This window comes from Limanda limanda, chromosome 7 (assembly GCF_963576545.1).
Source record: "Limanda limanda chromosome 7, fLimLim1.1, whole genome shotgun sequence".
Taxonomy (NCBI): domain Eukaryota; kingdom Metazoa; phylum Chordata; class Actinopteri; order Pleuronectiformes; family Pleuronectidae; genus Limanda; species Limanda limanda.
The window spans coordinates 6,849,297-6,877,231 of NC_083642.1; the positions used below are offsets into that span (position 1 = coordinate 6,849,297).

Here is a 27,935-nt window from a genome sequence, read left to right on the forward strand (position 1 = left end):
ACAAACATTAATATATATATATACAATCATAATATACAGCACTGGTTTTGTGTATAGACCGCCTAAAACATTGTGTAATTAACTAAAGATGTGATTCCTCGTACATGTTAGTTTGTGTTTTCGTTGGATCACACAAAGCAAATGTACTTATATAGGACATATCCAACAAGTGCTTTGCATAAGACGACATGCTGTAAGAAATAGATGTGAAAGATGCCAGAGAATAGTAAAAAAGACCAGTGGTGAAGTGAAAATTTGCTTGAGACACAAGTTATATCACAAAGATCTATGGATACAGATTAACTTGTCATGGTGTCAAGCCTCCTGGCTCCAACCTGTCTCTGAAATTCTATGTATCCGACCATGTTCAATTCAATTCAATTAAAATCAACCTTTTGTCCCGAAAGACAATTCTAAGACAAATGGAGTATGTCAAGATGAGTAAAAACAAGACGTAAGAGTAGTGAATATGACTGAAAGGACGGTCAAAAGGATAAACGACTGTAAAACTATAGGAACGTGGATAAATACTGACTGATTAAAGTAATCATAGTGAATTGAGGTATTATGTACAGCTGAGGTGAATAAAGAATATATGTACAGGACCAGGTAGCAGCAGATGAATCAGTGTGATCAGGGACCAATCGGTTTAAAGTATTAGATTTCAAAATATGCTACCTATGAAATGTGGAACCTTTGTTCACCGAGACGCGAGTTGGCCTTAGGGAAAGACTGTCTCCATATATATTATATTCAATATATAGTTAATTTTCAACAGTAAAAACAACATGGACCAAACATGTCACTTTTGGTACACTGAATTTAATTGGAAATGAAATATGTTTTCTATAAATGGAATGACAAATTGAAATGTACAAATACAGAATGGTGAAAACATTTGGAAGCAGTATTTTTTAGTTGTCGTGTAGCAGTATCATCATCATAAAAGGCATGTCTAATTACACAGATTAAAACTAAACCAGTAAGAACACACCTACACTAAAGGTTAGCTTGGATAACAAAAGAAATAATAATTTACATATAAGATGTATCATCACACAAGGTATGTCCAGAAACAATTATATAAACACACAATGGCACACACCTCACTGGGTTAGAAACACCTTTTCCCTTGAATTCTCCGAACTCTGATCTATCATTGTTTTAAACTATGGTAGAGCTATCATTGTTGGTCATTTTAATATCCGCATGAATGACCCAACCAATGATTTTGCAACAGAATATTTTAACATTACAGAGACTTTTCATATAGTCCAACATGTGACTGCACCAACTCATAACCGCGGCCACACATTAGATCTAGTCTTTACCCTCAGTCTGAGCATCACTTCCTCGATCTAAGAGGAGGAATTTATCTCTGACCATTTCTGTGTTCAGTTTGACTCCCTGTCGGTCCCGTCCTATTTACGCTCTACATGCTCCCATAAGGAAATGTAATCAGCCATTTTAATGTGACATCATATCAGTCCTATGTCGAAGACACCCAAATATACTTGGCCTTCAAGCGAGAGAACGTCAGCTGTGTGAGTTTCCTAACAGAGTGCCTATTCGCCATTAAGAAATGGATGTCACATAACTCCCTTCTGTTAAATTAAAACAAAACAGAAATTATATAATCTTTGTTACCAACCAGCTAGCAGGCAGATCCATATCATTTCTTGGTCCCATGGTAGCCAATATTACTTTCATTTACATTCATCTGAACTAGGGCTGCTCAATTAATCGAAATATAATCGTGATTACGATTATTGGGTCAAACGATCTCCAAACTACTATAATCGAGTTGAAACGATTATTTGGCATTTTTTTCTAATGAGAAAATTGCGCATGCGCAATTCAGTCCCTCCCCTAAAGCATTCAGCGCAGCCCCGCTGACTGGCACTCACTCTCAAGCAGCTGTGAAGTGAAGGAGGCGAGTTGTGTGTGTGGGGACCGGCGGTATTTAAAAAACAACGCGAGTGGAACATGGAAGAAGGAAGGCAGCCCCGTCTGATCGACTCTTCGAATCCGACGAGCAGCACCACCACAGTGTAGCGGCCGCGCCGCGTCCACTCTCCAGCGCGCAGCCGCCGGCTGTTCACACCGGACCCGCGCGGGTCAGCTCGCGATTCTCCCCTTGTTGTTGTATGGAACCCGTTCAATGTCGGGGTTCGGGGGTAAATGATGATGGTCCTCATAGCCCCCCCCCCCCCCACCCCTCTTTTTCTCTCTCTCTCTCTGTGTGCTTGTAGTGGGGGGGGGGGGCAGATGGGGACATTTAATAACGAGAGGAAATTTCAAAGTTCTCAGTTACAAAGTGTTTTATGGAGAATTTTGCCATCATTAAGGGTTTTAATAACCAGGCACCGATATCCTGCATGATTTCCCTATCAAGCCAATCCACGTGTGCCTTCACTGGTTACCAGTTAAATTTGGGATTGATTTTAAGATTCTTTTCATAACTTTTAAAGCTCAACATGGGCTGGCCCCCACATACATTTCACAGCTATTGACTCCCCACAATCCAGGTCGTGACCTGAGATCTGCCAACCTGTCCCTGTTGGCTGTCCCTTGGTCAAAGCTCACTACTCAGGGGCGTTCTCCGACAGGGCTCCCAGGCTCTGGAACATCTGATGAGATTAGGCAGGGATAATTTCTGTCTTTCATCAGTTTAGCTTTACATGAAAGCTGAGTGTTCAGTATCTCAGAATACAATGAAGAATTAAGGTTTAGGTTCAGGTTTCTTCTATATATCCGCCACAAAACAAGACTTTTCTTGAATAAATAAAAAAATACACTTCACATTGTGACTTTTCACGTCAGTGACACATTCATTATGTGATATATCTGCAGTGGTGGAATGTAACGAAGTATTTTTACTTCGTTAATGTACTTAAGTAAATTTGTACGTATCTGTACTTTACTTAAGTAAAAATAATAGTGCATACTTTTTACTTTTACTCCGTTACATTTTGCAGCTATTATCGATACTTTTACTCCGCTACATTTCTACAATATGTGTCGTTACTCGTTACATTTTATGAACACAGTTTCGCCAAAATGTTGCTGTGACGGAGCGGCTCTGCCAGCGTTCCACACACGCACACACAGTCACACACACAGCCACACACACGCCAACAAACATTTCCACTCTTCCTGTTAAAGTTCGTAGTTGATCACAATCTAACCATCAGCTACTCTGTTTAGCGCTGGGTCGACGGAGGGTGCCCACTCGTCGGCTCCGCGTCTGGGTGACACACACACACACACACATATACGCATCTTGGTGACACACACACACATACGCACACACACACACAGTCACACACAGTGGCCGGTAAGCAGCCGTCCGGACCACTCCGTGAAGAAGGAGGAGACGTTTCTTTAGTTTTAACGCCGCCACTTTATTTATTGACTGTCCACCGGAGCAACACTCTCATCACCTCTAGGTGGTCGTTCACTTCTCGTATTCCCACACTTCTTGCGCAAGTTACCGAGGAGCACTACGTCACTCTCTGGGCCCGTTCCTCAAAGGGGCAGGCCATACCTGCAACAGCGCGTTTGGCAGCAGCACTACAACCTTGCCTGTTTTGCTGAAAAAACATTCAACTGCTTATAATTATTACTAGTAGTGACATCTGTAGAGGCATGAGTATTACCAGTAGCTATATCTGCATTCTTTATCAAAATGGCACAGCCTAGACATTGAGAGACAACCCATTGTGTGAGTATTTTTACTTTTAATACTTAAAGTAAATTTAAAAGCAAGTACTTTTTACCTTTACTTAAGTAGGATTGTTGATGTAGTACTTTTACTTAAGTATATATTTTCCTGTGTACTTGTACTTTTACTTAAGTACTAAACTTCAGCACTTCCTCCACCACTGTATATCTGTGATAAGACAAGCAAAAGAAGAGATTAGAGAGAGAGATTGTGATATGGGAATTGTTTAATGGAATTTAGTGAAGGGTCTTCTTTCCCACGGTCCCTTTTATCTCATAAGAATCTGGCAGACAAATAACAACCAACCAATGATCAAACTTCGATAAAAACTAAACAAAATGTGAGAAACCTTCATTTTTCACCCATGATTGAATTATTTATTGAGCAGTATTGATTAAAAATGTATCATAGTTGAGCTCACAATATAGAATTATTTTATACACAACCATTGTATCACCATATAAGACAAATCTGTTCAGTTGAGGGCTAAACAAAGACCAATATTAACATATCCATGCAATAGGGTTAGATACACCTACACAGCAGACAGTGTGTATGCATCAACCATATAATGAAGCAAATTAAGTTAGATAAATGATTAAGGAAAGGAGACAAAAACACACATACAGTTGTTTGTATGACATGTAAATAATTAAAAATAAATAATGTATATTAAACATACATGGATCATAGGACATTTGATTGGTGAGAAGGGGATTATGGAAATACATCTGTAAATGTTTGTACTTTCATCTATAATGTTAATGATATGTTAATGAAGTATAAATTCTGTTTTCAAATTATGTGGAGCTTAGTGAGGCTGAAAACAAACAACTGAATGAGCTCCCCTGAATGATCATAAGAAATTGTACTCATATAACCTACGCGTAGTCACATCTGTTGAGGTCATGCCTGTAGACCAATCCACCTGGACAGTGTTGGAGGTGCGCTCCATCATGGCCACAGTTGTAATAAAGAGTTGGGTCTGAGGGATGGGGATAATGCCCTGATGTCGCTCCATTACAGGCAACATTACCTATATTTATATCAGTAGGAGTTGTGGTGGTAGGAGTTGTGGGAGTTGGAGTTGTGGTAGTTGGAGTAGTTGTGGTGGTACTGGGAGTTGTGGTTGTAGTAGTTGGGGTTGTGGGAGTTGTGGTGGCGGGAGCTGTGGTTGTCGTAGCTGGAGTAGTTGTTGGAGTTGTGGTCATGGTAGATGGAGTAGTTCTGGTGGTAGTCGGAGTAGTTGTGGTTGCAGTAGTTGGAGTAGATGTGGTGGTAGTGGTTGTGGGAGTAGTGGTTGTAAGAGTTGTGGTGGGGGGAGCTGTGGATGTAGTAGTCGGAGTTGTTTCGCAGGTGCTAGTTTCTTTCTTGAATTCCTTTCCTTCTGGACACTGTATGAGCACTGGTCCTGCACAGTCATAATAACTAGTTATGTCTAAGGGATTGGGGAACAGCCCCGTTGTCTGTCCATTACAGGCACCATGAATACAATTCATAGTAGTAGAAGTTGTTGAGGTGGGAGTTGTGGTAGTGGGAGAAGGATTCTCGCAGCGTTGACAGCTTTTCTTGAATTCCAATCCATCTGGACACTTTTGGAGTTGCGCTCCATCAGGGCCACAGTTGAAAAAAGAACCTTTGTCCGAGGGATTGGGAACCAGCCCGGCTGTCACTCCATAACAGGGACCTTTTGCACGAAACAGAAACAGCAAACAAATTTACTACGAAAAAATCAAGTCAATAAAAGCTGATAAAGTCGTTTATATAAATCAATAATCAAAATCACTACCTCAATACATACACTTTTTAAAATGTCTTACATTGAACCAGGAGAGAATTCAGGTGGCTAATGAAGGGACTTTTGCTCTGTTTACAAAACTTTCCACTGAAGTCATCCAGGTCCAGAGACCAAACAAAGGCTCCTCCAAAGCTTTTTGCTTTTAGGTAACTGACCTGAGAGGATGACGAGGAAAATACTTCTGTATGTTAACAAAACACAGAATACGTACAACAGAGTTCTGAGTCGTTTTCATTGTTTTAACTAAATTTAACAGATGGTTACCTTTGTACTAATGCTGAGTGTGTCATCAAATCCAACCCACTGGTTTTCTGTGATGGCATATGGAACTTTCTGATCAGCAATCCAGTGGACTGTAGCCCCTTTAGTATAAAGGCAAGTCTGAAAAGAAGCATCACATTTCACATATAGATAGAAATAGAGTTCATACCTTTATGGAGAGTTCAGACCAAACATAACGCAAAATTGAACCTCACGTTATCGGCCTGCTTTTGGAATCACTGGGCAATGGACAGAACTAACTGAGTAAGGCAGCTGATGCTAGTGCTCTAATTTTGCAACATAGTAAAGTGCAACCCATGGCTGGAACAGTGAGAATTGGTTTGTCCTCAATTTTTGATTCTTGGTTCATCACAAGGATTATTTGAAACACTTTCAACCTGTGTAGCTGTAACTCTACTGTATGTAAAGGTTGGTTCATGCTTGGACTGATCCCACCTTTATTCTACAATAAACACTAATATATAATAATATAAATTACTTACATTCACAGCTCATATTAATATAATTATACCTCATAATAGGCCCAGAATCCTTCTTCACCAGTGTAGCAGCCTTTTTTACCAGCGCCGCTGGCTGGAGCTCCAACATCACTGGATGCAGAGGAGAGGGAAAAAGCTCGCCCATATGCAGCTAGTCCCAAATTAAGCAATTGTGCAGGTGCTCCCTTGTCCAACCAATACTGCATGGCAGAGTCCTAAAGTGTTGATAAAGATTAGAGTGCATCGTTTCATATATAGGGGTTCAGACAATCTATGTATGAATCATGGTATTTACAGTATTATAGTAGATTTTGTCTCCAGTATCGTGGGATCCCCTGAATAAGGGACTGTGATGTCCTGTGACATTTTCACAGGGGCCATGAAAGTCAAACGTCAGCACATTGAGGAAGTCCAGGTCCCTGTTAGAATGCAGAGGAAGTCATGTTGACCAAAGTGCTTTGACATGTAACCATCGGTGTAATGTAAATATTTATGAAATAAAAGATTAGTTTACTTGATAATCTTTTTGACTTCATAACTGGCATCAATGACCTCTCTCTCAGCAGAGACACTTGCTGTGAGGATTAATCGGTCACGGTTATGTTCGTTCCCTTCAGTCTCAAAGGCAGCATTGAGCTCCTACTCAACAACAACAAAAATACATAGTTCAGTCACATCCTATAAAAACAGAACCTATGGCATATTTCTTTGAGTTCCAGAGGAAAGGGTCTGACCTTGCACAACAGTGTAAATTTCTGCTTGTTGTCTGGGTCGCCTCCTGCTCCCACAGGGTACATCCAGTCCAGGTTTAACCCATCAAACTGAAATAATCTCAGTAGTGCGACAGCAGACTGGATGAACGTTGTTCTCTTCTGTGTAGTTGACACCATCGTAGTGAATCTGAAAATATTTTACACGGTGCTGTCAATATCCACTTAATTATAATATGGAGTTATTACCATCTTTAGTGGGCTATAATAAAATAATAATAAAGCAGGACACAAGTAAGAGTCATTTGAAAATGTAAAGCTTATTAAATGATCATTGCTCCCAGTTTGCATTCGCAGCAGTGGTTTGGCACAAACCATATGTGCTGCTTCATTTAAACCATGTATTATGCTGGATGTGCAGTTCACAAAAAACTAAACATTAATGGACATAGCATTACAAATACCAACATACTTTAGTGCTGCTTACACTTGTGTATCTATATAAGTAAATCTCACTTTTCTCTGTTAAAGGTGGGGCCACCAACAGCCAACAGGGTTTTGAGTGAAGGATTTCTGTGGGAGCATAACATTTAATTAGTTATTGGAAAAATATTTTTTTTACCTGATTTAAAAAATATGAACAAGCTAAAAGTTTTAACCTGGTTTTGAGCCCATTAAGCAACTGGTAGCGGACAATGTCTGCTCTTCTAGTGGGGACCAGCTCATTGAATTCATTGATGTCAGAGAAGGCGTAGATCAGATGGGTACATTTTTACCCATGATTGATTTATTTATTGATTAGTATTGATTAAAAGTTATCATAGTTGAGCTCTCAATATTGTATTATTTCTTACACAACCATTGTGTCACCATATAAGACAAATCTGGTCAGTTGAGGGCTAAACAAAGACCAAATTTAACACATCCATGCAATAGGGTCAGATACACCTACACAACATACAGTATGCATCAACCATATAATTAAGCAAATGAAGTTAGATAAATGATAAAGGAAAGGAGACCAAAACTTACATGCATGTTTGATTTATGGATAGTATCAGGACAACGGTTGTAATGACAAAGTACATTTGTTCGTATGATATGTTAAAAAGACTTAATATTTTTATTAAACATACATGGATTAGAGAAGATTTGATTGGTGAAGGGAGATTATGGAAATAAATCTGTAAAGGTTCATAGTTTCGTCTATAATATTAATGATGAAGTATAAATTGTGTTTTTAATTATGTGTAGATTAGTGAGGCTGACAACAAGCAACTGAATGAGCATAAGAAATTGTAGTTATTTACGAATTTGTAATAGTGACTACTTCAGTTGATAAGGACTAATATTAAAATATAACCTGCAACTAAGGTTATTTGCATTTGCTGTCTTTTTTCTTGAATGTCTTTCCATCTGGGCACTTTAGGAGCACTGGTCCTGAACAGTCGTAATAAGTAGTTTTGTCTGACGGATTGGGGAACAGCCCCGTCGTGTGTCCATTACAGGCACCTCTCACACGACTTGTAGTAGTAGGAGTTGTGGTAGTGGGAGTCATTGCTGTGGCTGTGGTAGTTGTCTCGCAAGTGCTGGTTTTTTTCTTGAATGTCTTTCCATCTGGGCACTTTAGGAGCACTGGTCCTGAACAGTCGTAATAAGTAGTTTTGTCTGAGGGATTGGGGAACAGCCCTGTTGTCTGTCCATTACAGGCACCTCGAAAACGACTTGTAGAAGTAGGAGGTGTGGTAGTGGGAGTCATTGCTGTGGCTGTGGTAGTTGTCTCGCAAGTGCTGGTTTTTTTCTTGAATGTCTTTCCATCTGGGCACTTTAGGAGCACTGGTCCTGAACAGTCGTAATAAGTAGTTTTGTCTGAGGGATTGGGGAACAGCCCTGTTGTCTGTCCATTACAGGCACCTCTAACACGACTTGTAGTAGGAGGAGTTGTGGTAGTGGGAGTCATTGCTGTGGCTGTGGTAGTTGTCTCGCAAGTGCTGGTTTTTTTCTTGAATGTCTTTCCATCTGGGCACTTTAGGAGCACTGGTCCTGAACAGTCGTAATAAGTAGTTTTGTCTGACGGATTGGGGAACAGCCCCGTCGTGTGTCCATTACAGGCACCTCTAACACGACTTGTAGTAGTAGGAGTTGTGGTAGTGGGAGTCATTGCTGTGGCTGTGGTAGTTGTCTCGCAAGTGCTGGTTTTTTTCTTGAATGTCTTTCCATCTGGGCACTTTAGGAGCACTGGTCCTGAACAGTCGTAATAAGTAGTTTTGTCTGAGGGATTGGGGAACAGCCCCGTTGTCTGTCCATTACAGGCACCTCGAACGCGACTTGTAGAAGTAGGAGTTGTGGTAGTGGGAGTCATTGCTGTGGCTGTGGTAGTTGTCTCGCAAGTGCTGATTTTTTTCTTGAATGTCTTTCCATCTGGGCACTTTAGGAGCACTGGTCCTGAACAGTCGTAATAAGTAGTTTTGTCTGAGGGATTGGGGAACAGCCCTGTTGTCTGTCCATTACAGGCACCTCTAACACGACTTGTAGTAGGAGGAGTTGTGGTAGTGGGAGTCATTGCTGTGGCTGTGGTAGTTGTCTCGCAAGTGCTGGTTTTTTTCTTGAATGTCTTTCCGTCTGGGCACTTTAGGAGCACTGGTCCTGAACAGTCGTAATAAGTAGTTTTGTCTGACGGATTGGGGAACAGCCCCGTCGTGTGTCCATTACAGGCACCTCTAACACGACTTGTAGTAGTAGGAGTTGTGGTAGTGGGAGTCATTGCTGTGGCTGTGGTAGTTGTCTCGCAAGTGCTGGTTTTTTTCTTGAATGTCTTTCCGTCTGGGCACTTTAGGAGCACTGGTCCTGAACAGTCGTAATAAGTAGTTTTGTCTGACGGATTGGGGAACAGCCCCGTCGTGTGTCCATTACAGGCACCTCTAACACGACTTGTAGTAGTAGGAGTTGTGGTAGTGGGAGTCATTGCTGTGGCTGTGGTAGTTGTCTCGCAAGTGCTGGTTTTTTTCTTGAATGTCTTTCCATCTGGGCACTTTAGGAGCACTGGTCCTGAACAGTCGTAATAAGTAGTTTTGTCTGAGGGATTGGGGAACAGCCCCGTTGTCTGTCCATTACAGGCACCTCGAACGCGACTTGTAGAAGTAGGAGTTGTGGTAGTGGGAGTCATTGCTGTGGCTGTGGTAGTTGTCTCGCAAGTGCTGGTTTTTTTCTTGAATGTCTTTCCATCTGGGCACTTTAGGAGCACTGGTCCTGAACAGTCGTAATAAGTTGTTTTGTCTGAGGGATTGGGGAAAAGCCCCGTTGTCTGTCCATTACAGGCACCTCTAACACGACTTGTAGTAGGAGGAGTTGTGGTAGTGGGAGTCATTGCTGTGGCTGTGGTAGTTGTCTCGCAAGTGCTGGTTTTTTTCTTGAATGTCTTTCCATCTGGGCACTTTAGGAGCACTGGTCCTGAACAGTCGTAATAAGTAGTCTTGTCTGAGGGATTGGGGAACAGCCCCGTTGTCTGTCCATTACAGGCACCTCGAACACGACTTGTAGTAGTAGGAGTTGTGGTAGTGGGAGTCATTGCTGTGGCTGTGGTAGTTGTCTCGCAAGTGCTGGTTTTTTTCTTGAATGTCTTTCCGTCTGGGCACTTTAGGAGCACTGGTCCTGAACAGTCGTAATAAGTAGTTTTGTCTGACGGATTGGGGAACAGCCCCGTCGTGTGTCCATTACAGGCACCTCTAACACGACTTGTAGTAGTAGGAGTTGTGGTAGTGGGAGTCATTGCTGTGGCTGTGGTAGTTGTCTCGCAAGTGCTGGTTTTTTTCTTGAATGTCTTTCCGTCTGGGCACTTTAGGAGCACTGGTCCTGAACAGTCGTAATAAGTAGTTTTGTCTGACGGATTGGGGACCAGTCCCGTCGTGTGTCCATTACAGGCACCTCTAACACGACTTGTAGTAGTAGGAGTTGTGGTAGTGGGAGTCATTGCTGTGGCTGTGGTAGTTGTCTCGCAAGTGCTGGTTTTTTTCTTGAATGTCTTTCCGTCTGGGCACTTTAGGAGCACTGGTCCTGAACAGTCGTAATAAGTAGTTTTGTCTGAGGGATTGGGGAACAGCCCTGTTGTCTGTCCATTACAGGCACCTCTAACACGACTTGTAGTAGTAGGAGTTGTGGTAGTGGGAGTCATTGCTGTGGCTGTGGTAGTTGTCTCGCAAGTGCTCGTTTTTTTCTTGAATGTCTTTCCGTCTGGGCACTTTAGGAGCACTGGTCCTGAACAGTCGTAATAAGTAGTTTTGTCTGACGGATTGGGGAACAGCCCCGTCGTGTGTCCATTACAGGCACCTCTAACACGACTTGTAGTAGTAGGAGTTGTGGTAGTGGGAGTCATTGCTGTGGCTGTGGCTGTGGTAGTTGTCTCGCAAGTGCTGGTTTTTTTCTTGAATGTCTTTCCGTCTGGGCACTTTAGGAGCACTGGTCCTGAACAGTCGTAATAAGTAGTTTTGTCTGACGGATTGGGGAACAGCCCCTTCGTGTGTCCATTACAGGCACCTCTAACACGACTTGTAGTAGTAGGAGTTGTGGTAGTGGGAGTCATTGCTGTGGCTGTGGTAGTTGTCTCGCAAGTGCTGGTTTTTTTCTTGAATGTCTTTCCGTCTGGGCACTTTAGGAGCACTGGTCCTGAACAGTCGTAATAAGTAGTTTTGTCTGACGGATTGGGGAACAGCCCCGTCGTGTGTCCATTACAGGCACCTCTAACACGACTTGTAGTAGTAGGAGTTGTGGTAGTGGGAGTCATTGCTGTGGCTGTGGTAGTTGTCTCGCAAGTGCTGGTTTTTTTCTTGAATGTCTTTCCGTCTGGGCACTTTAGGAGCACTGGTCCTGAACAGTCGTAATAAGTAGTTTTGTCTGACGGATTGGGGAACAGCCCCGTCGTGTGTCCATTACAGGCACCTCTAACACGACTTGTAGTAGTAGGAGTTGTGGTAGTGGGAGTCATTGCTGTGGCTGTGGTAGTTGTCTCGCAAGTGCTGGTTTTTTTCTTGAATGTCTTTCCGTCTGGGCACTTTAGGAGCACTGGTCCTGAACAGTCGTAATAAGTAGTTTTGTCTGACGGATTGGGGACCAGTCCCGTCGTGTGTCCATTACAGGCACCTCGAACACGACTTGTAGTAGTAGGAGTTGTGGTAGTGGGAGTCATTGCTGTGGCTGTGGTAGTTGTCTCGCAAGTGCTGGTTTTTTTCTTGAATGTCTTTCCGTCTGGGCACTTTAGGAGCACTGGTCCTGAACAGTCGTAATAAGTAGTTTTGTCTGACGGATTGGGGAACAGCCCCGTCGTGTGTCCATTACAGGCACCTCTAACACGACTTGTAGTAGTAGGAGTTGTGGTAGTGGGAGTCATTGCTGTGGCTGTGGTAGTTGTCTCGCAAGTGCTGGTTTTTTTCTTGAATGTCTTTCCGTCTGGGCACTTTAGGAGCACTGGTCCTGAACAGTCGTAATAAGTAGTTTTGTCTGACGGATTGGGGAACAGCCCCGTCGTGTGTCCATTACAGGCACCTCTAACACGACTTGTAGTAGTAGGAGTTGTGGTAGTGGGAGTCATTGCTGTGGCTGTGGTAGTTGTCTCACAAGTGCTGGTTTTTTTCTTGAATGTCTTTCCGTCTGGGCACTTTAGGAGCACTGGTCCTGAACAGTCGTAATAAGTAGTTTTGTCTGACGGATTGGGGACCAGTCCCGTCGTGTGTCCATTACAGGCACCTCTAACACGAATTGTAGTAGTAGGAGTTGTGGTAGTGGGAGTCATTGCTGTGGCTGTGGTAGTTGTCTCGCAAGTGCTGTTTTTTTTCTTGAATGTCTTTCCATCTGGGCACTTTAGGAGCACTGGTCCTGAACAGTCGTAATAAGTAGTTTTGTCTGACGGATTGGGGAACAGCCCCGTCGTGTGTCCATTACAGGCACCTCTAACACGACTTGTAGTAGTAGGAGTTGTGGTAGTGGGAGTCATTGCTGTGGCTGTGGTAGTTGTCTCGCAAGTGCTGGTTTTTTTCTTGAATGTCTTTCCGTCTGGGCACTTTAGGAGCACTGGTCCTGAACAGTCGTAATAAGTAGTTTTGTCTGAGGGATTGGGGAACAGCCCTGTTGTCTGTCCATTACAGGCACCTCTAACACGACTTGTAGTAGTAGGAGTTGTGGTAGTGGGAGTCATTGCTGTGGCTGTGGTAGTTGTCTCGCAAGTGCTCGTTTTTTTCTTGAATGTCTTTCCGTCTGGGCACTTTAGGAGCACTGGTCCTGAACAGTCGTAATAAGTAGTTTTGTCTGACGGATTGGGGAACAGCCCCGTCGTGTGTCCATTACAGGCACCTCTAACACGACTTGTAGTAGTAGGAGTTGTGGTAGTGGGAGTCATTGCTGTGGCTGTGGCTGTGGTAGTTGTCTCGCAAGTGCTGGTTTTTTTCTTGAATGTCTTTCCGTCTGGGCACTTTAGGAGCACTGGTCCTGAACAGTCGTAATAAGTAGTTTTGTCTGACGGATTGGGGAACAGCCCCTTCGTGTGTCCATTACAGGCACCTCTAACACGACTTGTAGTAGTAGGAGTTGTGGTAGTGGGAGTCATTGCTGTGGCTGTGGTAGTTGTCTCGCAAGTGCTGGTTTTTTTCTTGAATGTCTTTCCGTCTGGGCACTTTAGGAGCACTGGTCCTGAACAGTCGTAATAAGTAGTTTTGTCTGACGGATTGGGGAACAGCCCCGTCGTGTGTCCATTACAGGCACCTCTAACACGACTTGTAGTAGTAGGAGTTGTGGTAGTGGGAGTCATTGCTGTGGCTGTGGTAGTTGTCTCGCAAGTGCTGGTTTTTTTCTTGAATGTCTTTCCGTCTGGGCACTTTAGGAGCACTGGTCCTGAACAGTCGTAATAAGTAGTTTTGTCTGACGGATTGGGGAACAGCCCCGTCGTGTGTCCATTACAGGCACCTCTAACACGACTTGTAGTAGTAGGAGTTGTGGTAGTGGGAGTCATTGCTGTGGCTGTGGTAGTTGTCTCGCAAGTGCTGGTTTTTTTCTTGAATGTCTTTCCGTCTGGGCACTTTAGGAGCACTGGTCCTGAACAGTCGTAATAAGTAGTTTTGTCTGACGGATTGGGGACCAGTCCCGTCGTGTGTCCATTACAGGCACCTCTAACACGAATTGTAGTAGTAGGAGTTGTGGTAGTGGGAGTCATTGCTGTGGCTGTGGTAGTTGTCTCGCAAGTGCTGTTTTTTTTCTTGAATGTCTTTCCATCTGGGCACTTTAGGAGCACTGGTCCTGAACAGTCGTAATAAGTAGTTTTGTCTGACGGATTGGGGAACAGCCCCGTCGTGTGTCCATTACAGGCACCTCTAACACGACTTGTAGTAGTAGGAGTTGTGGTAGTAGGAGTCATTGCTGTGGCTGTGGTAGTTGTCTCGCAAGTGCTGGTTTTTTTCTTGAATGTCTTTCCGTCTGGGCACTTTAGGAGCACTGGTCCTGAACAGTCGTAATAAGTAGTTTTGTCTGAGGGATTGGGGAACAGCCCTGTTGTCTGTCCATTACAGGCACCTCTAACACGACTTGTAGTAGGAGGAGCTGTGGTAGTGGGAGTCATTGCTGTGGCTGTGGTAGTTGTCTCGCAAGTGCTGGTTTTTTTCTTGAATGTCTTTCCATCTGGGCACTTTAGGAGCACTGGTCCTGAACAGTCGTAATAAGTAGTTTTGTCTGACGGATTGGGGAACAGCCCCGTCGTGTGTCCATTACAGGCACCTCTAACACGACTTGTAGTAGTAGGAGTTGTGGTAGTGGGAGTCATTGCTGTGGCTGTGGTAGTTGTCTCGCAAGTGCTCGTTTTTTTCTTGAATGTCTTTCCGTCTGGGCACTTTAGGAGCACTGGTCCTGAACAGTCGTAATAAGTAGTTTTGTCTGACGGATTGGGGAACAGCCCCGTCGTGTGTCCATTACAGGCACCTCTAACACGAATTGTAGTAGTAGGATTTGTGGTAGTGGGAGTCATTGCTGTGGCTGTGGTAGTTGTCTCGCAAGTGCTGGTTTTTTTCTTGAATGTCTTTCCGTCTGGGCACTTTAGGAGCACTGGTCCTGAACAGTCGTAATAAGTAGTTTTGTCTGACGGATTGGGGAACAGCCCCGTCGTGTGTCCATTACAGGCACCTCTAACACGACTTGTAGTAGTAGGAGTTGTGGTAGTGGGAGTCATTGCTGTGGCTGTGGTAGTTGTCTCGCAAGTGCTGGTTTTTTTCTTGAATGTCTTTCCGTCTGGGCACTTTAGGAGCACTGGTCCTGAACAGTCGTAATAAGTAGTTTTGTCTGACGGATTGGGGACCAGTCCCGTCGTGTGTCCATTACAGGCACCTCTAACACGAATTGTAGTAGTAGGAGTTGTGGTAGTGGGAGTCATTGCTGTGGCTGTGGTAGTTGTCTCGCAAGTGCTGTTTTTTTTCTTGAATGTCTTTCCATCTGGGCACTTTAGGAGCACTGGTCCTGAACAGTCGTAATAAGTAGTTTTGTCTGACGGATTGGGGAACAGCCCCGTCGTGTGTCCATTACAGGCACCTCTAACACGACTTGTAGTAGTAGGAGTTGTGGTAGTGGGAGTCATTGCTGTGGCTGTGGTAGTTGTCTCGCAAGTGCTGGTTTTTTTCTTGAATGTCTTTCCGTCTGGGCACTTTAGGAGCACTGGTCCTGAACAGTCGTAATAAGTAGTTTTGTCTGAGGGATTGGGGAACAGCCCTGTTGTCTGTCCATTACAGGCACCTCTAACACGACTTGTAGTAGTAGGAGTTGTGGTAGTGGGAGTCATTGCTGTGGCTGTGGTAGTTGTCTCGCAAGTGCTCGTTTTTTTCTTGAATGTCTTTCCGTCTGGGCACTTTAGGAGCACTGGTCCTGAACAGTCGTAATAAGTAGTTTTGTCTGACGGATTGGGGAACAGCCCCGTCGTGTGTCCATTACAGGCACCTCTAACACGACTTGTAGTAGTAGGAGTTGTGGTAGTGGGAGTCATTGCTGTGGCTGTGGCTGTGGTAGTTGTCTCGCAAGTGCTGGTTTTTTTCTTGAATGTCTTTCCGTCTGGGCACTTTAGGAGCACTGGTCCTGAACAGTCGTAATAAGTAGTTTTGTCTGACGGATTGGGGAACAGCCCCTTCGTCTGTCCATTACAGGCACCTCTAACACGACTTGTAGTAGTAGGAGTTGTGGTAGTGGGAGTCATTGCTGTGGCTGTGGTAGTTGTCTCGCAAGTGCTGGTTTTTTTCTTGAATGTCTTTCCGTCTGGGCACTTTAGGAGCACTGGCCCTGAACAGTCGTAATAAGTAGTTTTGTCTGACGGATTGGGGAACAGCCCCGTCGTGTGTCCATTACAGGCACCTCTAACACGACTTGTAGTAGTAGGAGTTGTGGTAGTGGGAGTCATTGCTGTGGCTGTGGTAGTTGTCTCGCAAGTGCTGGTTTTTTTCTTGAATGTCTTTCCGTCTGGGCACTTTAGGAGCACTGGTCCTGAACAGTCGTAATAAGTAGTTTTGTCTGACGGATTGGGGAACAGCCCCGTCGTGTGTCCATTACAGGCACCTCTAACACGACTTGTAGTAGTAGGAGTTGTGGTAGTGGGAGTCATTGCTGTGGCTGTGGTAGTTGTCTCGCAAGTGCTGTTTTTTTTCTTGAATGTCTTTCCATCTGGGCACTTTAGGAGCACTGATCCTGAACAGTCGTAATAAGTAGTTTTGTCTGACGGATTGGGGAACAGCCCCGTCGTGTGTCCATTACAGGCACCTCTAACACGACTTGTAGTAGTAGGAGTTGTGGTAGTAGGAGTCATTGCTGTGGCTGTGGTAGTTGTCTCGCAAGTGCTGGTTTTTTTCTTGAATGTCTTTCCGTCTGGGCACTTTAGGAGCACTGGTCCTGAACAGTCGTAATAAGTAGTTTTGTCTGAGGGATTGGGGAACAGCCCTGTTGTCTGTCCATTACAGGCACCTCTAACACGACTTGTAGTAGGAGGAGCTGTGGTAGTGGGAGTCATTGCTGTGGCTGTGGTAGTTGTCTCGCAAGTGCTGGTTTTTTTCTTGAATGTCTTTCCATCTGGGCACTTTAGGAGCACTGGTCCTGAACAGTCGTAATAAGTAGTTTTGTCTGACGGATTGGGGAACAGCCCCGTCGTGTGTCCATTACAGGCACCTCTAACACGACTTGTAGTAGTAGGAGTTGTGGTAGTGGGAGTCATTGCTGTGGCTGTGGTAGTTGTCTCGCAAGTGCTCGTTTTTTTCTTGAATGTCTTTCTGTCTGGGCATTTTAGGAGCACTGGTCCTGAACAGTCGTAATAAGTAGTTTTGTCTGACGGATTGGGGAACAGCCCCGTCGTGTGTCCATTACAGGCACCTCTAACACGAATTGTAGTAGTAGGATTTGTGGTAGTGGGAGTCATTGCTGTGGCTGTGGTAGTTGTCTCGCAAGTGCTGGTTTTTTTCTTGAATGTCTTTCCGTCTGGGCACTTTAGGAGCACTGGCCCTGAACAGTCGTAATAAGTAGTTTTGTCTGACGGATTGGGGAACAGCCCCGTCGTGTGTCCATTACAGGCACCTCTAACACGACTTGTAGTAGTAGGAGTTGTGGTAGTGGGAGTCATTGCTGTGGCTGTGGTAGTTGTCTCGCAAGTGCTGGTTTTTTTCTTGAATGTCTTTCCGTCTGGGCACTTTAGGAGCACTGGTCCTGAACAGTCGTAATAAGTAGTTTTGTCTGACGGATTGGGGAACAGCCCCGTCGTGTGTCCATTACAGGCACCTCTAACACGACTTGTAGTAGTAGGAGTTGTGGTAGTGGGAGTCATTGCTGTGGCTGTGGTAGTTGTCTCGCAAGTGCTGTTTTTTTTCTTGAATGTCTTTCCATCTGGGCACTTTAGGAGCACTGATCCTGAACAGTCGTAATAAGTAGTTTTGTCTGACGGATTGGGGAACAGCCCCGTCGTGTGTCCATTACAGGCACCTCTAACACGACTTGTAGTAGTAGGAGTTGTGGTAGTAGGAGTCATTGCTGTGGCTGTGGTAGTTGTCTCGCAAGTGCTGGTTTTTTTCTTGAATGTCTTTCCGTCTGGGCACTTTAGGAGCACTGGTCCTGAACAGTCGTAATAAGTAGTTTTGTCTGAGGGATTGGGGAACAGCCCTGTTGTCTGTCCATTACAGGCACCTCTAACACGACTTGTAGTAGGAGGAGCTGTGGTAGTGGGAGTCATTGCTGTGGCTGTGGTAGTTGTCTCGCAAGTGCTGGTTTTTTTCTTGAATGTCTTTCCATCTGGGCACTTTAGGAGCACTGGTCCTGAACAGTCGTAATAAGTAGTTTTGTCTGACGGATTGGGGAACAGCCCCGTCGTGTGTCCATTACAGGCACCTCTAACACGACTTGTAGTAGTAGGAGTTGTGGTAGTGGGAGTCATTGCTGTGGCTGTGGTAGTTGTCTCGCAAGTGCTCGTTTTTTTCTTGAATGTCTTTCCGTCTGGGCACTTTAGGAGCACTGGTCCTGAACAGTCGTAATAAGTAGTTTTGTCTGACGGATTGGGGAACAGCCCCGTCGTGTGTCCATTACAGGCACCTCTAACACGAATTGTAGTAGTAGGATTTGTGGTAGTGGGAGTCATTGCTGTGGCTGTGGTAGTTGTCTCGCAAGTGCTGGTTTTTTTCTTGAATGTCTTTCCGTCTGGGCACTTTAGGAGCACTGGTCCTGAACAGTCGTAATAAGTAGTTTTGTCTGACGGATTGGGGAACAGCCCCGTCGTGTGTCCATTACAGGCACCTCTAACACGACTTGTAGTAGTAGGAGTTGTGGTAGTGGGAGTCATTGCTGTGGCTGTGGTAGTTGTCTCGCAAGTGCTGGTTTTTTTCTTGAATGTCTTTCCGTCTGGGCACTTTAGGAGCACTGGTCCTGAACAGTCGTAATAAGTAGTTTTGTCTGACGGATTGGGGAACAGCCCCTTCGTGTGTCCATTACAGGCACCTCTAACACGACTTGTAGTAGTAGGAGTTGTGGTAGTGGGAGTCATTGCTGTGGCTGTGGTAGTTGTCTCGCAAGTGCTGGTTTTTTTCTTGAATGTCTTTCCGTCTGGGCACTTTAGGAGCACTGGTCCTGAACAGTCGTAATAAGTAGTTTTGTCTGACGGATTGGGGAACAGCCCCGTCGTGTGTCCATTACAGGCACCTCTAACACGACTTGTAGTAGTAGGAGTTGTGGTAGTGGGAGTCATTGCTGTGGCTGTGGTAGTTGTCTCGCAAGTGCTGGTTTTTTTCTTGAATGTCTTTCCGTCTGGGCACTTTAGGAGCACTGGTCCTGAACAGTCGTAATAAGTAGTTTTGTCTGACGGATTGGGGAACAGCCCCGTCGTGTGTCCATTACAGGCACCTCTAACACGACTTGTAGTAGTAGGAGTTGTGGTAGTGGGAGTCATTGCTGTGGCTGTGGTAGTTGTCTCGCAAGTGCTGGTTTTTTTCTTGAATGTCTTTCCGTCTGGGCACTTTAGGAGCACTGGTCCTGAACAGTCGTAATAAGTAGTTTTGTCTGACGGATTGGGGAACAGCCCCGTCGTGTGTCCATTACAGGCACCTCTAACACGACTTGTAGTAGTAGGAGTTGTGGTAGTGGGAGTCATTGCTGTGGCTATGGTAGTTGTCTCGCAAGTGCTGGTTTTTTTCTTGAATGTCTTTTCGTCTGGGCACTTTAGGAGCACTGGTCCTGAACAGTCGTAATAAGTAGTTTTGTCTGAGGGATTGGGGAACAGCCCCGTCGTGTGTCCATTACAGGCACCTCTAACACGACTTGTAGTAGTAGGAGTTGTGGTAGTGGGAGTCATTGCTGTGGCTGTGGTAGTTGTCTCGCAAGTGCTCGTTTTTTTCTTGAATGTCTTTCCGTCTGGGCACTTTAGGAGCACTGGTCCTGAACAGTCGTAATAAGTAGTTTTGTCTGACGGATTGGGGAACAGCCCCGTCGTGTGTCCATTACAGGCACCTCTAACACGAATTGTAGTAGTAGGATTTGTGGTAGTGGGAGTCATTGCTGTGGCTGTGGTAGTTGTCTCGCAAGTGCTGGTTTTTTTCTTGAATGTCTTTCCGTCTGGGCACTTTAGGAGCACTGGTCCTGAACAGTCGTAATAAGTAGTTTTGTCTGACGGATTGGGGAACAGCCCCGTCGTGTGTCCATTACAGGCACCTCTAACACGACTTGTAGTAGTAGGAGTTGTGGTAGTGGGAGTCATTGCTGTGGCTGTGGTAGTTGTCTCGCAAGTGCTGGTTTTTTTCTTGAATGTCTTTCCGTCTGGGCACTTTAGGAGCACTGGTCCTGAACAGTCGTAATAAGTAGTTTTGTCTGACGGATTGGGGAACAGCCCCTTCGTGTGTCCATTACAGGCACCTCTAACACGACTTGTAGTAGTAGGAGTTGTGGTAGTGGGAGTCATTGCTGTGGCTGTGGTAGTTGTCTCGCAAGTGCTGGTTTTTTTCTTGAATGTCTTTCCGTCTGGGCACTTTAGGAGCACTGGTCCTGAACAGTCGTAATAAGTAGTTTTGTCTGACGGATTGGGGAACAGCCCCGTCGTGTGTCCATTACAGGCACCTCTAACACGACTTGTAGTAGTAGGAGTTGTGGTAGTGGGAGTCATTGCTGTGGCTGTCGTAGTTGTCTCGCAAGTGCTGGTTTTTTTCTTGAATGTCTTTCCATCTGGGCACTTTAGGAGCACTGGTCCTGAACAGTCGTAATAAGTAGTTTTGTCTGACGGATTGGGGAACAGCCCCGTCGTGTGTCCATTACAGGCACCTCTAACACGACTTGTAGTAGGAGGAGTTGTGGTAGTGGGAGTCATTGCTGTGGCTGTGGTAGTTGTCTCGCAAGTGCTGGTTTTTTTCTTGAATGTCTTTCCATCTGGGCACTTTAGGAGCACTGGTCCTGAACAGTCGTAATAAGTAGTTTTGTCTGACGGATTGGGGAACAGCCCCGTCGTGTGTCCATTACAGGCACCTCTAACACGACTTGTAGTAGTAGGAGTTGTGGTAGTGGGAGTCATTGCTGTGGCTGTGGTAGTTGTCTCGCAAGTGCTGGTTTTTTTCTTGAATGTCTTTCCGTCTGGGCACTTTAGGAGCACTGGTCCTGAACAGTCGTAATAAGTAGTTTTGTCTGACGGATTGGGGAACAGCCCCGTCGTGTGCCCATTACAGGCACCTCGAACACGACTTGTAGAAGTAGGAGTTGTGGTAGTGGGAGTCATTGCTGTGGCTGTGGTAGTTGTCTCGCAAGTGCTAGTTTTTTTCATGAATGTCTTTCCATCTGGGCACTTTAGAAGCACTGGTCCTGAACAGTCGTAATAAGTTGTTTTGTCTGAAGGATTGGGGAACAGCCCCGTCGTCTGTCCATTACAGGCACCTCGAACACGACTTGTAGTAGTAGGAGTTGTAGTGGGAGTTTTGCTGGAAGTAGTGGGGGTTGGAGTAGTAGTTGTGGTGGTGGGCGTTGTGGTCATGGTAGTTGGAGTAGTTGTTGTGGTAGTTGTGATTGGAGCTATGGGTATGGTAGTTGTAGCAGTTGGAGGTGTTGTGGTGGGGGTTGTGGTAGTTGTAGAGGGGGTTCTGGTTATGGGAGTTTGAGTAGTTTTTGGGGTAGTGGGAGTCATTGCTGTGGTTTTGGGAGTTGGTATTAGAGTTGTAGCAGTGGTAGTTAGAGAAGTTGTGGTTATAGGAGTTAGAGTGGTGGTCGTGGTAGTGTGAGTTGAGGTCGTAGTAGGTGGAGTAGTGGTAGTTGGAGTTGTTGTGGTAGCAGGAGTTGTGGTAGTGGGAGTCATTGCTGTGGTTGTAGAAGTTGGAGTTGTTTCGCAGGTGCTTGTTTTTTTCTTGAATTCCTTTCCTTCTGGACACTTTAGGAGCTCTCGTACTGAACAGTCGTAATAGGTAGTTTTGTCTGAAGGATTGGGGAACAGTCCCTCCTTTCCATGACAGGCACCTTGAAGACAATTTGTTATAGTGGGAGTTGTGGTAGTGGGAGTTGTGGTTGTGGTAGTTGGAGTAGTTGTGATGGTAGTGGGAGAAGGATGGTCGCATCTCTTGAGGTTATTCTTGAAGACCAATCCAGCTGGACAGTGCTGGAGGTGCGCTCCATCAGGGCCACAGTTGTAAAAAGAACCTGGGTCTGATGGATTTGGGAACAGCCCCGCTGTCACTCCATTACAGGCACCTTTACCACTATTTATAGTAGTAGGAGTTGAGGTAGTAGGAGTTGTTGTGGTGATAGCTGGAGTTGTGGGTGTTGTAGTGGGAGATGCCTTAGTGGTAGTTGTGGTTGTAGAAGTTGGAGTTGTGGAAGTGGTAGTTGAATAAGGATAGTCGCATCTGTTGAGGTTATTCTTGAAGACCAATCCAGCTGGACAGTGCTGGAGGTGCGCTCCATCAGGGCCACAGTTGTAAAAAGAACCTGGGTCTGATGGATTGGGAAACAGCCCCGCTGTCGCTCCATTACAGGCCCCTTTACCACTATTTATAGTAGTAGGAGTTGTTGTGGTAGTGGTAGTTGTGGTTGTAGTAGTTGGAGTAGTTGTGGTGGTAGTTGGAGAAGGATAGTCACATCTCTTGAGGTTATTCTTGAAGACCAATCCAGCTGGACAGTGCTGGAGGTGCGCTCCATCAGGGCCACAGTTGTAAAAAGAACCTGGGTCTGATGGATTGGGAAACAGCCCCGCTGTCGCTCCATTACAGGCACCTTTACCACTATTTACATCAGGAGTTGTGGTAGTAGGAGTAGTTGTGGTAGGGGGAGTCATTGCTGTGGTTTTAGAAGTTGGAGTTATTTCGCAGGTGCTTGTTTTTTTCTTGAATTCCTTTCCCTCTGGACACTTTAGGAGCGCTCCTACTGAACAGTCGTAATAAGTAGTTTTGTCTGAAGGATTGGGGAACAGTCCCTCCTTCTTTCCATTACAGGCACCTTGAAGACAATTAGTTATAGTGGGAGTTGTTGTTGTGGTAGTTGGAGTAGTTGTGGTGCTAGTGGGAGAAGGATAGTCGCATCTCTTGAGGTTTTTCTCGAAAACCAATCCAGCTGGACAGTGTTGGAGGTGCGCTCCATCATGGCCACAGTTGTAAAAAGAACCTGGGTCTGAGGGATTTGGGAACAGCCCCGCTGTCGCTCCATTACAGGCACCTTTACCACTATTTATAGAAGTAGGAGTTGCTGTAGTGGTAGTTGCGTTTGCTGTAGTTGTGGTAGTGGAAGTTGGAGTTGTTGTTGTAGGAGTTGTGGTGGAGGGAGCTGTGGTTGTAGCAGTGGGAGTTGTTTCGCAGGTGCTGGGTTTTTTTTTGAATTCCTTTCCTTCTGGACACTTTATGAGCACTGGTCCTGCACAGTCGTAATAAGTAGTTTTGTCTGAGGGATTGGGTAACAGCCCCGTTGTCTGTCCATTACAGGCACCATGAATACAATTCACAGTAGTAGAAGTTGTTGAGGTGGGAGTTGTGGTAGTGGGATAAGGATTCTCGCAGCGTTGACAGCTTTTCTTGAATTCCAATCCATCTGGACACTTTTGGAGGTGCGCTCCATCAGGGCCACAGTTGAAAAAAGAACATTTGTCCGAGGGATGGGGAACCAGACCGGCTGTCACTCCATAACAGGGACCTGTAGCCCGAAACAGAAACAGCAAACAGATTTACTACGAAAAAATCAAGTCAATAAAAGCTGATAAAGTCGTTTATATAAATCAATAATCAAAATCACTACCTCAATACATACACTTTTTAAAATGTCTTACATTGAACCAGGAGAGAATTCAGGTGGCTGATGAAGGGACTTTTGCTCTGGTTACAGAACTTTCCACTGAAGTCATCCAGGTCCAGAGACCAAACAAAGGCTCCTCCAAAGCTTTTTGCTTTTAGGTAACTGACCTGAGAGGATGACGAGGAAAATACTTCTGCATGTTTACAAAACACAGAATACGTCCAAACAGAGTACTGAGTCTTTTTCATCGTTATAACTACATTTAACAGATGGTTACCTTCGTACTAATGCTGAGTGTGTCATCAAATCCAACCCACTGGTTTTCTGTGATGGCATATGGAACTTTCTGATCAGCAATCCAGTGGACTGTAGCCCCTTTAGTATAAAGGCAAGTCTGAAAAGAAGCATCACATTTCACATATAGATAGAAATAGAGTTCAGACCAAACACGAAATTGAACCTCACGTTATCAGCCTGCTTTTTGAGTCACTGGGTAATGGACAGAACTAACTGAGTAAGGCAGCTAATGCTAGTGCTCTAATCTTGGTTAATAGTAAAGTGCAACCCATGGCTGGAATTAAATGAGATGAATATTTCCAGAATTTAGTTCTTTGTGTTTTACAGTAACGTGTTTGTATCCTACGTTACGTGTCCACAGACAAGGATTATTTGAAACACTTTCAACTGGGCGTTTCAACCCAATTGTGTGTAAAGGTTGGTTCATGCTTGGCCTGATCCCACCTTTATTCTACAATAAACACTCATAATACAAATTACTTACATTCACAGCTCATAGTAATATAACAATACCTCATAATAGGCCCAGAATCCTTCTTCACCAGTGTAGCAGCCTTTTTTACCAGCGCCGTTGGCTGGAGCTCCAACATCACTGGAGGCAGAGGAGAGGGTAAAAGCTCGCCCATATGCACCTAGTCCCAAATTAAGCAATTGTGCAGGTGCTCCTTTGTCCACCCAATACTGCATGGCAGAGTCCTAAAGTGTGGTGGGGGAACAATAAATATGAGAGTGCATCTGTTCATAGATATGGGTTCAGACAATCTATGTATGAATCATGGTATTTACAGTATTATAGTAGATTTTGTCTCCAATATCGTGGGATCCCCCGTATAAGGGACTGTGATGTCCTGTGACATCTTCACAGGAGCGATGAAAGTCAAACGTCAGCACATTGAGGAAGTCCAGGTCCCTGTTAGAATGCAGAGGAAGTCATGTTGACCAAAGTGCTTTGACATGTAATCATCGGTGTAATGTAAATATTTATGAAATAAAAGATTAGTTTACTTGGTAATCTTTTCGACTTCATAACTGGCATCAATGACCTCTCTCTCAGCAGAGACACTTGCTGTGAGGATTAATCGGTCACGGTTATGTTCGTTCCCTTCAGTCTCAAAGGCAGCATTGAGCTCCTACTCAACAACAACAAAAATACATAGTTCAGTCACATCCTATAAAAACAGATCCTATGGTATATTTCCTTGAGTTCCAGAGGAAAGGGTCTGACCTTGCACAACAGTGTAAATTTCTGCCTGTTGTCTGGGTTGCCTCCTGCTCCCACAGGGTACATCCAGTCCAGGTTTAACCCATCAAACTGAAATAATCTCAGTATTGCGACAGCAGACTGGCTGAATGTTGTTCTCTTTTGTGTGGTTGACACCATTGTAGTGAATCTGAAAATATTTAACATCGTGCTGTCAATATCCACTTAATTATATGGAGTTATGGTTATCTTTAGTAGGATTCAATAAAATAATAAAAAGCAGGAAACACAAGTAAGAGTCATTTAAAAATATAAAGCTTATTAAATGATCATTGCTCCCAGTTTGCATTTGCCGCAGTGGTTTGGCACAAACCATATGTGCTGCTTCATTTAAACCATGTATTATGCTGGATGTGCAGTTCACAAAAAACTAAACATTAATGGACATAACATTACAACTACCAACATACTTTAGTGCTGCTTACACTTGTGTATCTACATAAATAAATCTCACTTTTCTTTGTTAAAGGTTGGGCCACCAACAGCCAACAGGGTTTTGAGTGAAGGATTTCTGTGGGAGCATAACATTTAATTAGTTATTGGAAAAATATTTTTTTTACAATATAATAATACTTATAAAAATATGAACAAGCTAAAGTTCTAACCTGGTTTTGAGCCCATTAAACAACTGATAGCGGAATATGTCTGCTCTTCTAGTGGGGACCAGCTCATTGAAATCATTGATGTCAGAGAAGGCGTAGATCAGATGGGTACATTTGTTCGGATCGATATCCTCAATCGTGAACTTCCCAGCGTCTGCTCTATCTTCTGCCAAGCTGTTAAAGTAACACACCAGCCTTTCAGAAGAGCCTAAGACATGGATAAAAAAAAGTTTGAATTAGAATGAATTGGTTTTCAAAGACAGCAGTTTGATCAATCTCTCATCAATTGTTCACTTAGGAACCTTATTTATTTGCTGGAAGAACTGTTATGATTTCTAAATGCCACTTACCCAAGCTGGCAAGGACCAGGCAGAGACCTTCAAAGATAAAGAGTTGATCATTATGAGGTTAACTAGAAAAGTGAACTGGTCAGTTTATTAAAATCCACATGTAATTCGATTTTGTGACCACATAAAAAAAAATGTCCTTCAAAAAATCAGGTGATTCCAAAGGTTTCACCTTTTCTTTTGATCACTTAAAGTGTAAAAATGTGTTTTTCAAATCTGGTTGAGTGGAATATTTAAGAGAGTGTTTAACTTGGTTAGTGAGTCTTACCGGCTGTCAGAACTATGTTGCACATGTTGTCACTCTATGGAAAGAATAGAAAGAATTAAGAAAATATATTTTTATAAACAATATTCATACAAATCTTCACTCTGAGCACTCACAATGCATTTTATTTCAGCATTTTCACTTATTCTATTTAGATTCTTATATTCTATTTAGATTTAGATTCTGCATTATAATCAATAACTAAACTAGCTTTTCCGTCTAATAATGCTATTTTTGCTGATATGTTTAGTATTGTGTAACTTTAAGTATACATGGTGAACCGACTGCTGCATTGTAAAATAGCGTCGCCCTTGATGATAGCATGGTGAGGAAAGCTCTTACCTTAATATTAGATCTTTTCTATTTTATTTCTATTTAATCCCAAAGAATCTTATCGTACAGAACCAGGTTTGATCTGAGCTAAACAGAATGAAAATCAATCAAAAAAGATCAATACAATATAATAAAGCTCAAAAACAATCATTATGATCATAATCACACAATGTCAGCACGTGAGTTGGTTAGAGAGCCGGTATAGTACAGCAGCGGTTAAATCTGTAGTAATGTGGTACAATGAAATCAAAGCAAAATGGATACTTACATAGGTAATGGTGAAAGAAACATCTACTGTCTCCACCGTGACTGATGGAGGACTGATGAGTTTTTGGCTGTTAGATTAGATATATAGCTCCTAGGGTGTGGTAGTTACATTGGGTGTGGATAGTTAATACATTGTTGCAATGTCCAAATAATTATACCCTGATTGTGATGTGGACAAAAGACGGTTTAATTATCTGACGTCAGGTGACGAGGGAACATTTAGCACATTTAAAAAGGTGTACAAAATAATTGATCAGCATGTTGATCATTTTCGAACATTTTTTTTTTTTTAGTTCATTTTTACACTAAAGATATAATGGATAATTATGAGAGGAGGGATGTGTGACATGAATGACAAACTGAAACCAGACAAATGGTCAGTCTGTTCTCATGTCTCTCAGGCAGCAAAAATATCATAATGAAAAGGTCATAATGAGTTTTCACCCCCAGTTGTTAACCTCCTGAAATCAACACAGAAGTTTGAGACGTCAACACAATATGATGTAATGTACGTAAAAGTACAGACACAGTACTTTGTTAAACACAGACCCACAATTAATGAACAGAAAATGGCAAGGATAAGTGGAGATAAGCCGCAACAGCTTCATCATCATTAAAAAAGGCTTGTCTTATTTCACAGGGTAAAACTTACCAGTAAGAACACACCCACACTAAAGGTTAGCTTGGATAACAAAAGAAACAAGAATTTACAGATAAGAAGTCTCATCACACAAGGCGTGTCCAGAAACAATTATATAAACACACAATGGCACACGCACCCTACTGGGTTAGAAACACCTACCTATTATCTTGTTGTTATTCCTCCATGTTAATAAATTGTG

General features: G+C 43.8%; 2 protein-coding genes across 2 annotated transcripts; both read right to left on the bottom strand.

Moving 5' to 3' along the window:
- Positions 1–4,771: 4,771 nt before the first annotated feature.
- LOC133004660 (chitinase-3-like protein 2) lies at positions 4,772–22,058 on the bottom strand. The gene is made up of 12 exons (XM_061074133.1): positions 21,961–22,058; positions 21,395–21,636; positions 7,653–7,761; positions 7,510–7,566; positions 7,018–7,183; positions 6,798–6,922; positions 6,579–6,702; positions 6,316–6,498; positions 5,787–5,903; positions 5,545–5,677; positions 5,330–5,411; positions 4,772–5,048 (listed from the first exon to the last, which is right to left on the bottom strand). The coding sequence occupies exons 1-12, from the start codon at positions 22,056–22,058 to the stop codon at positions 4,772–4,774; spliced, it is 1,713 nt and encodes a 570-aa protein (XP_060930116.1).
- A 1,101-nt stretch (positions 22,059–23,159) lies between these two features.
- LOC133004665 (chitinase-3-like protein 2) lies at positions 23,160–26,521 on the bottom strand. The gene is made up of 12 exons (XM_061074138.1): positions 26,497–26,521; positions 26,232–26,258; positions 25,885–26,089; positions 25,734–25,790; positions 25,244–25,409; positions 25,024–25,148; positions 24,805–24,928; positions 24,532–24,714; positions 23,999–24,115; positions 23,756–23,888; positions 23,529–23,622; positions 23,160–23,346 (listed from the first exon to the last, which is right to left on the bottom strand). The coding sequence occupies exons 1-12, from the start codon at positions 26,519–26,521 to the stop codon at positions 23,160–23,162; spliced, it is 1,443 nt and encodes a 480-aa protein (XP_060930121.1).
- Between the last annotated feature and the right edge of the window lie 1,414 nt (positions 26,522–27,935).

Excerpts from the sequence above, each read along its gene's own strand:
- LOC133004660 (XM_061074133.1), bottom strand. The coding sequence starts at position 22,058 with ATGCGACCATCCTTCTCCCACTACCATCACAACTACTCCAACTACCAC. Across the intron at positions 6,923-7,017 it reads AATTTACACTGTTGTGCAAG|GAGCTCAATGCTGCCTTTGA; the intron begins GTCAGACCCTTT and ends GTTGTTGAGTAG. Across the intron at positions 6,499-6,578 it reads ACAAAATCTACTATAATACT|GACTCTGCCATGCAGTATTG; the intron begins GTAAATACCATG and ends TCAACACTTTAG.
- LOC133004665 (XM_061074138.1), bottom strand. The coding sequence starts at position 26,521 with ATGTGCAACATAGTTCTGACAGCCG. Across the intron at positions 24,715-24,804 it reads ACAAAATCTACTATAATACT|GACTCTGCCATGCAGTATTG; the intron begins GTAAATACCATG and ends ACCACACTTTAG. Across the intron at positions 23,623-23,755 it reads GAATTCTCTCCTGGTTCAAT|GTCCCTGTTATGGAGTGACA; the intron begins GTAAGACATTTT and ends TTCGGGCTACAG.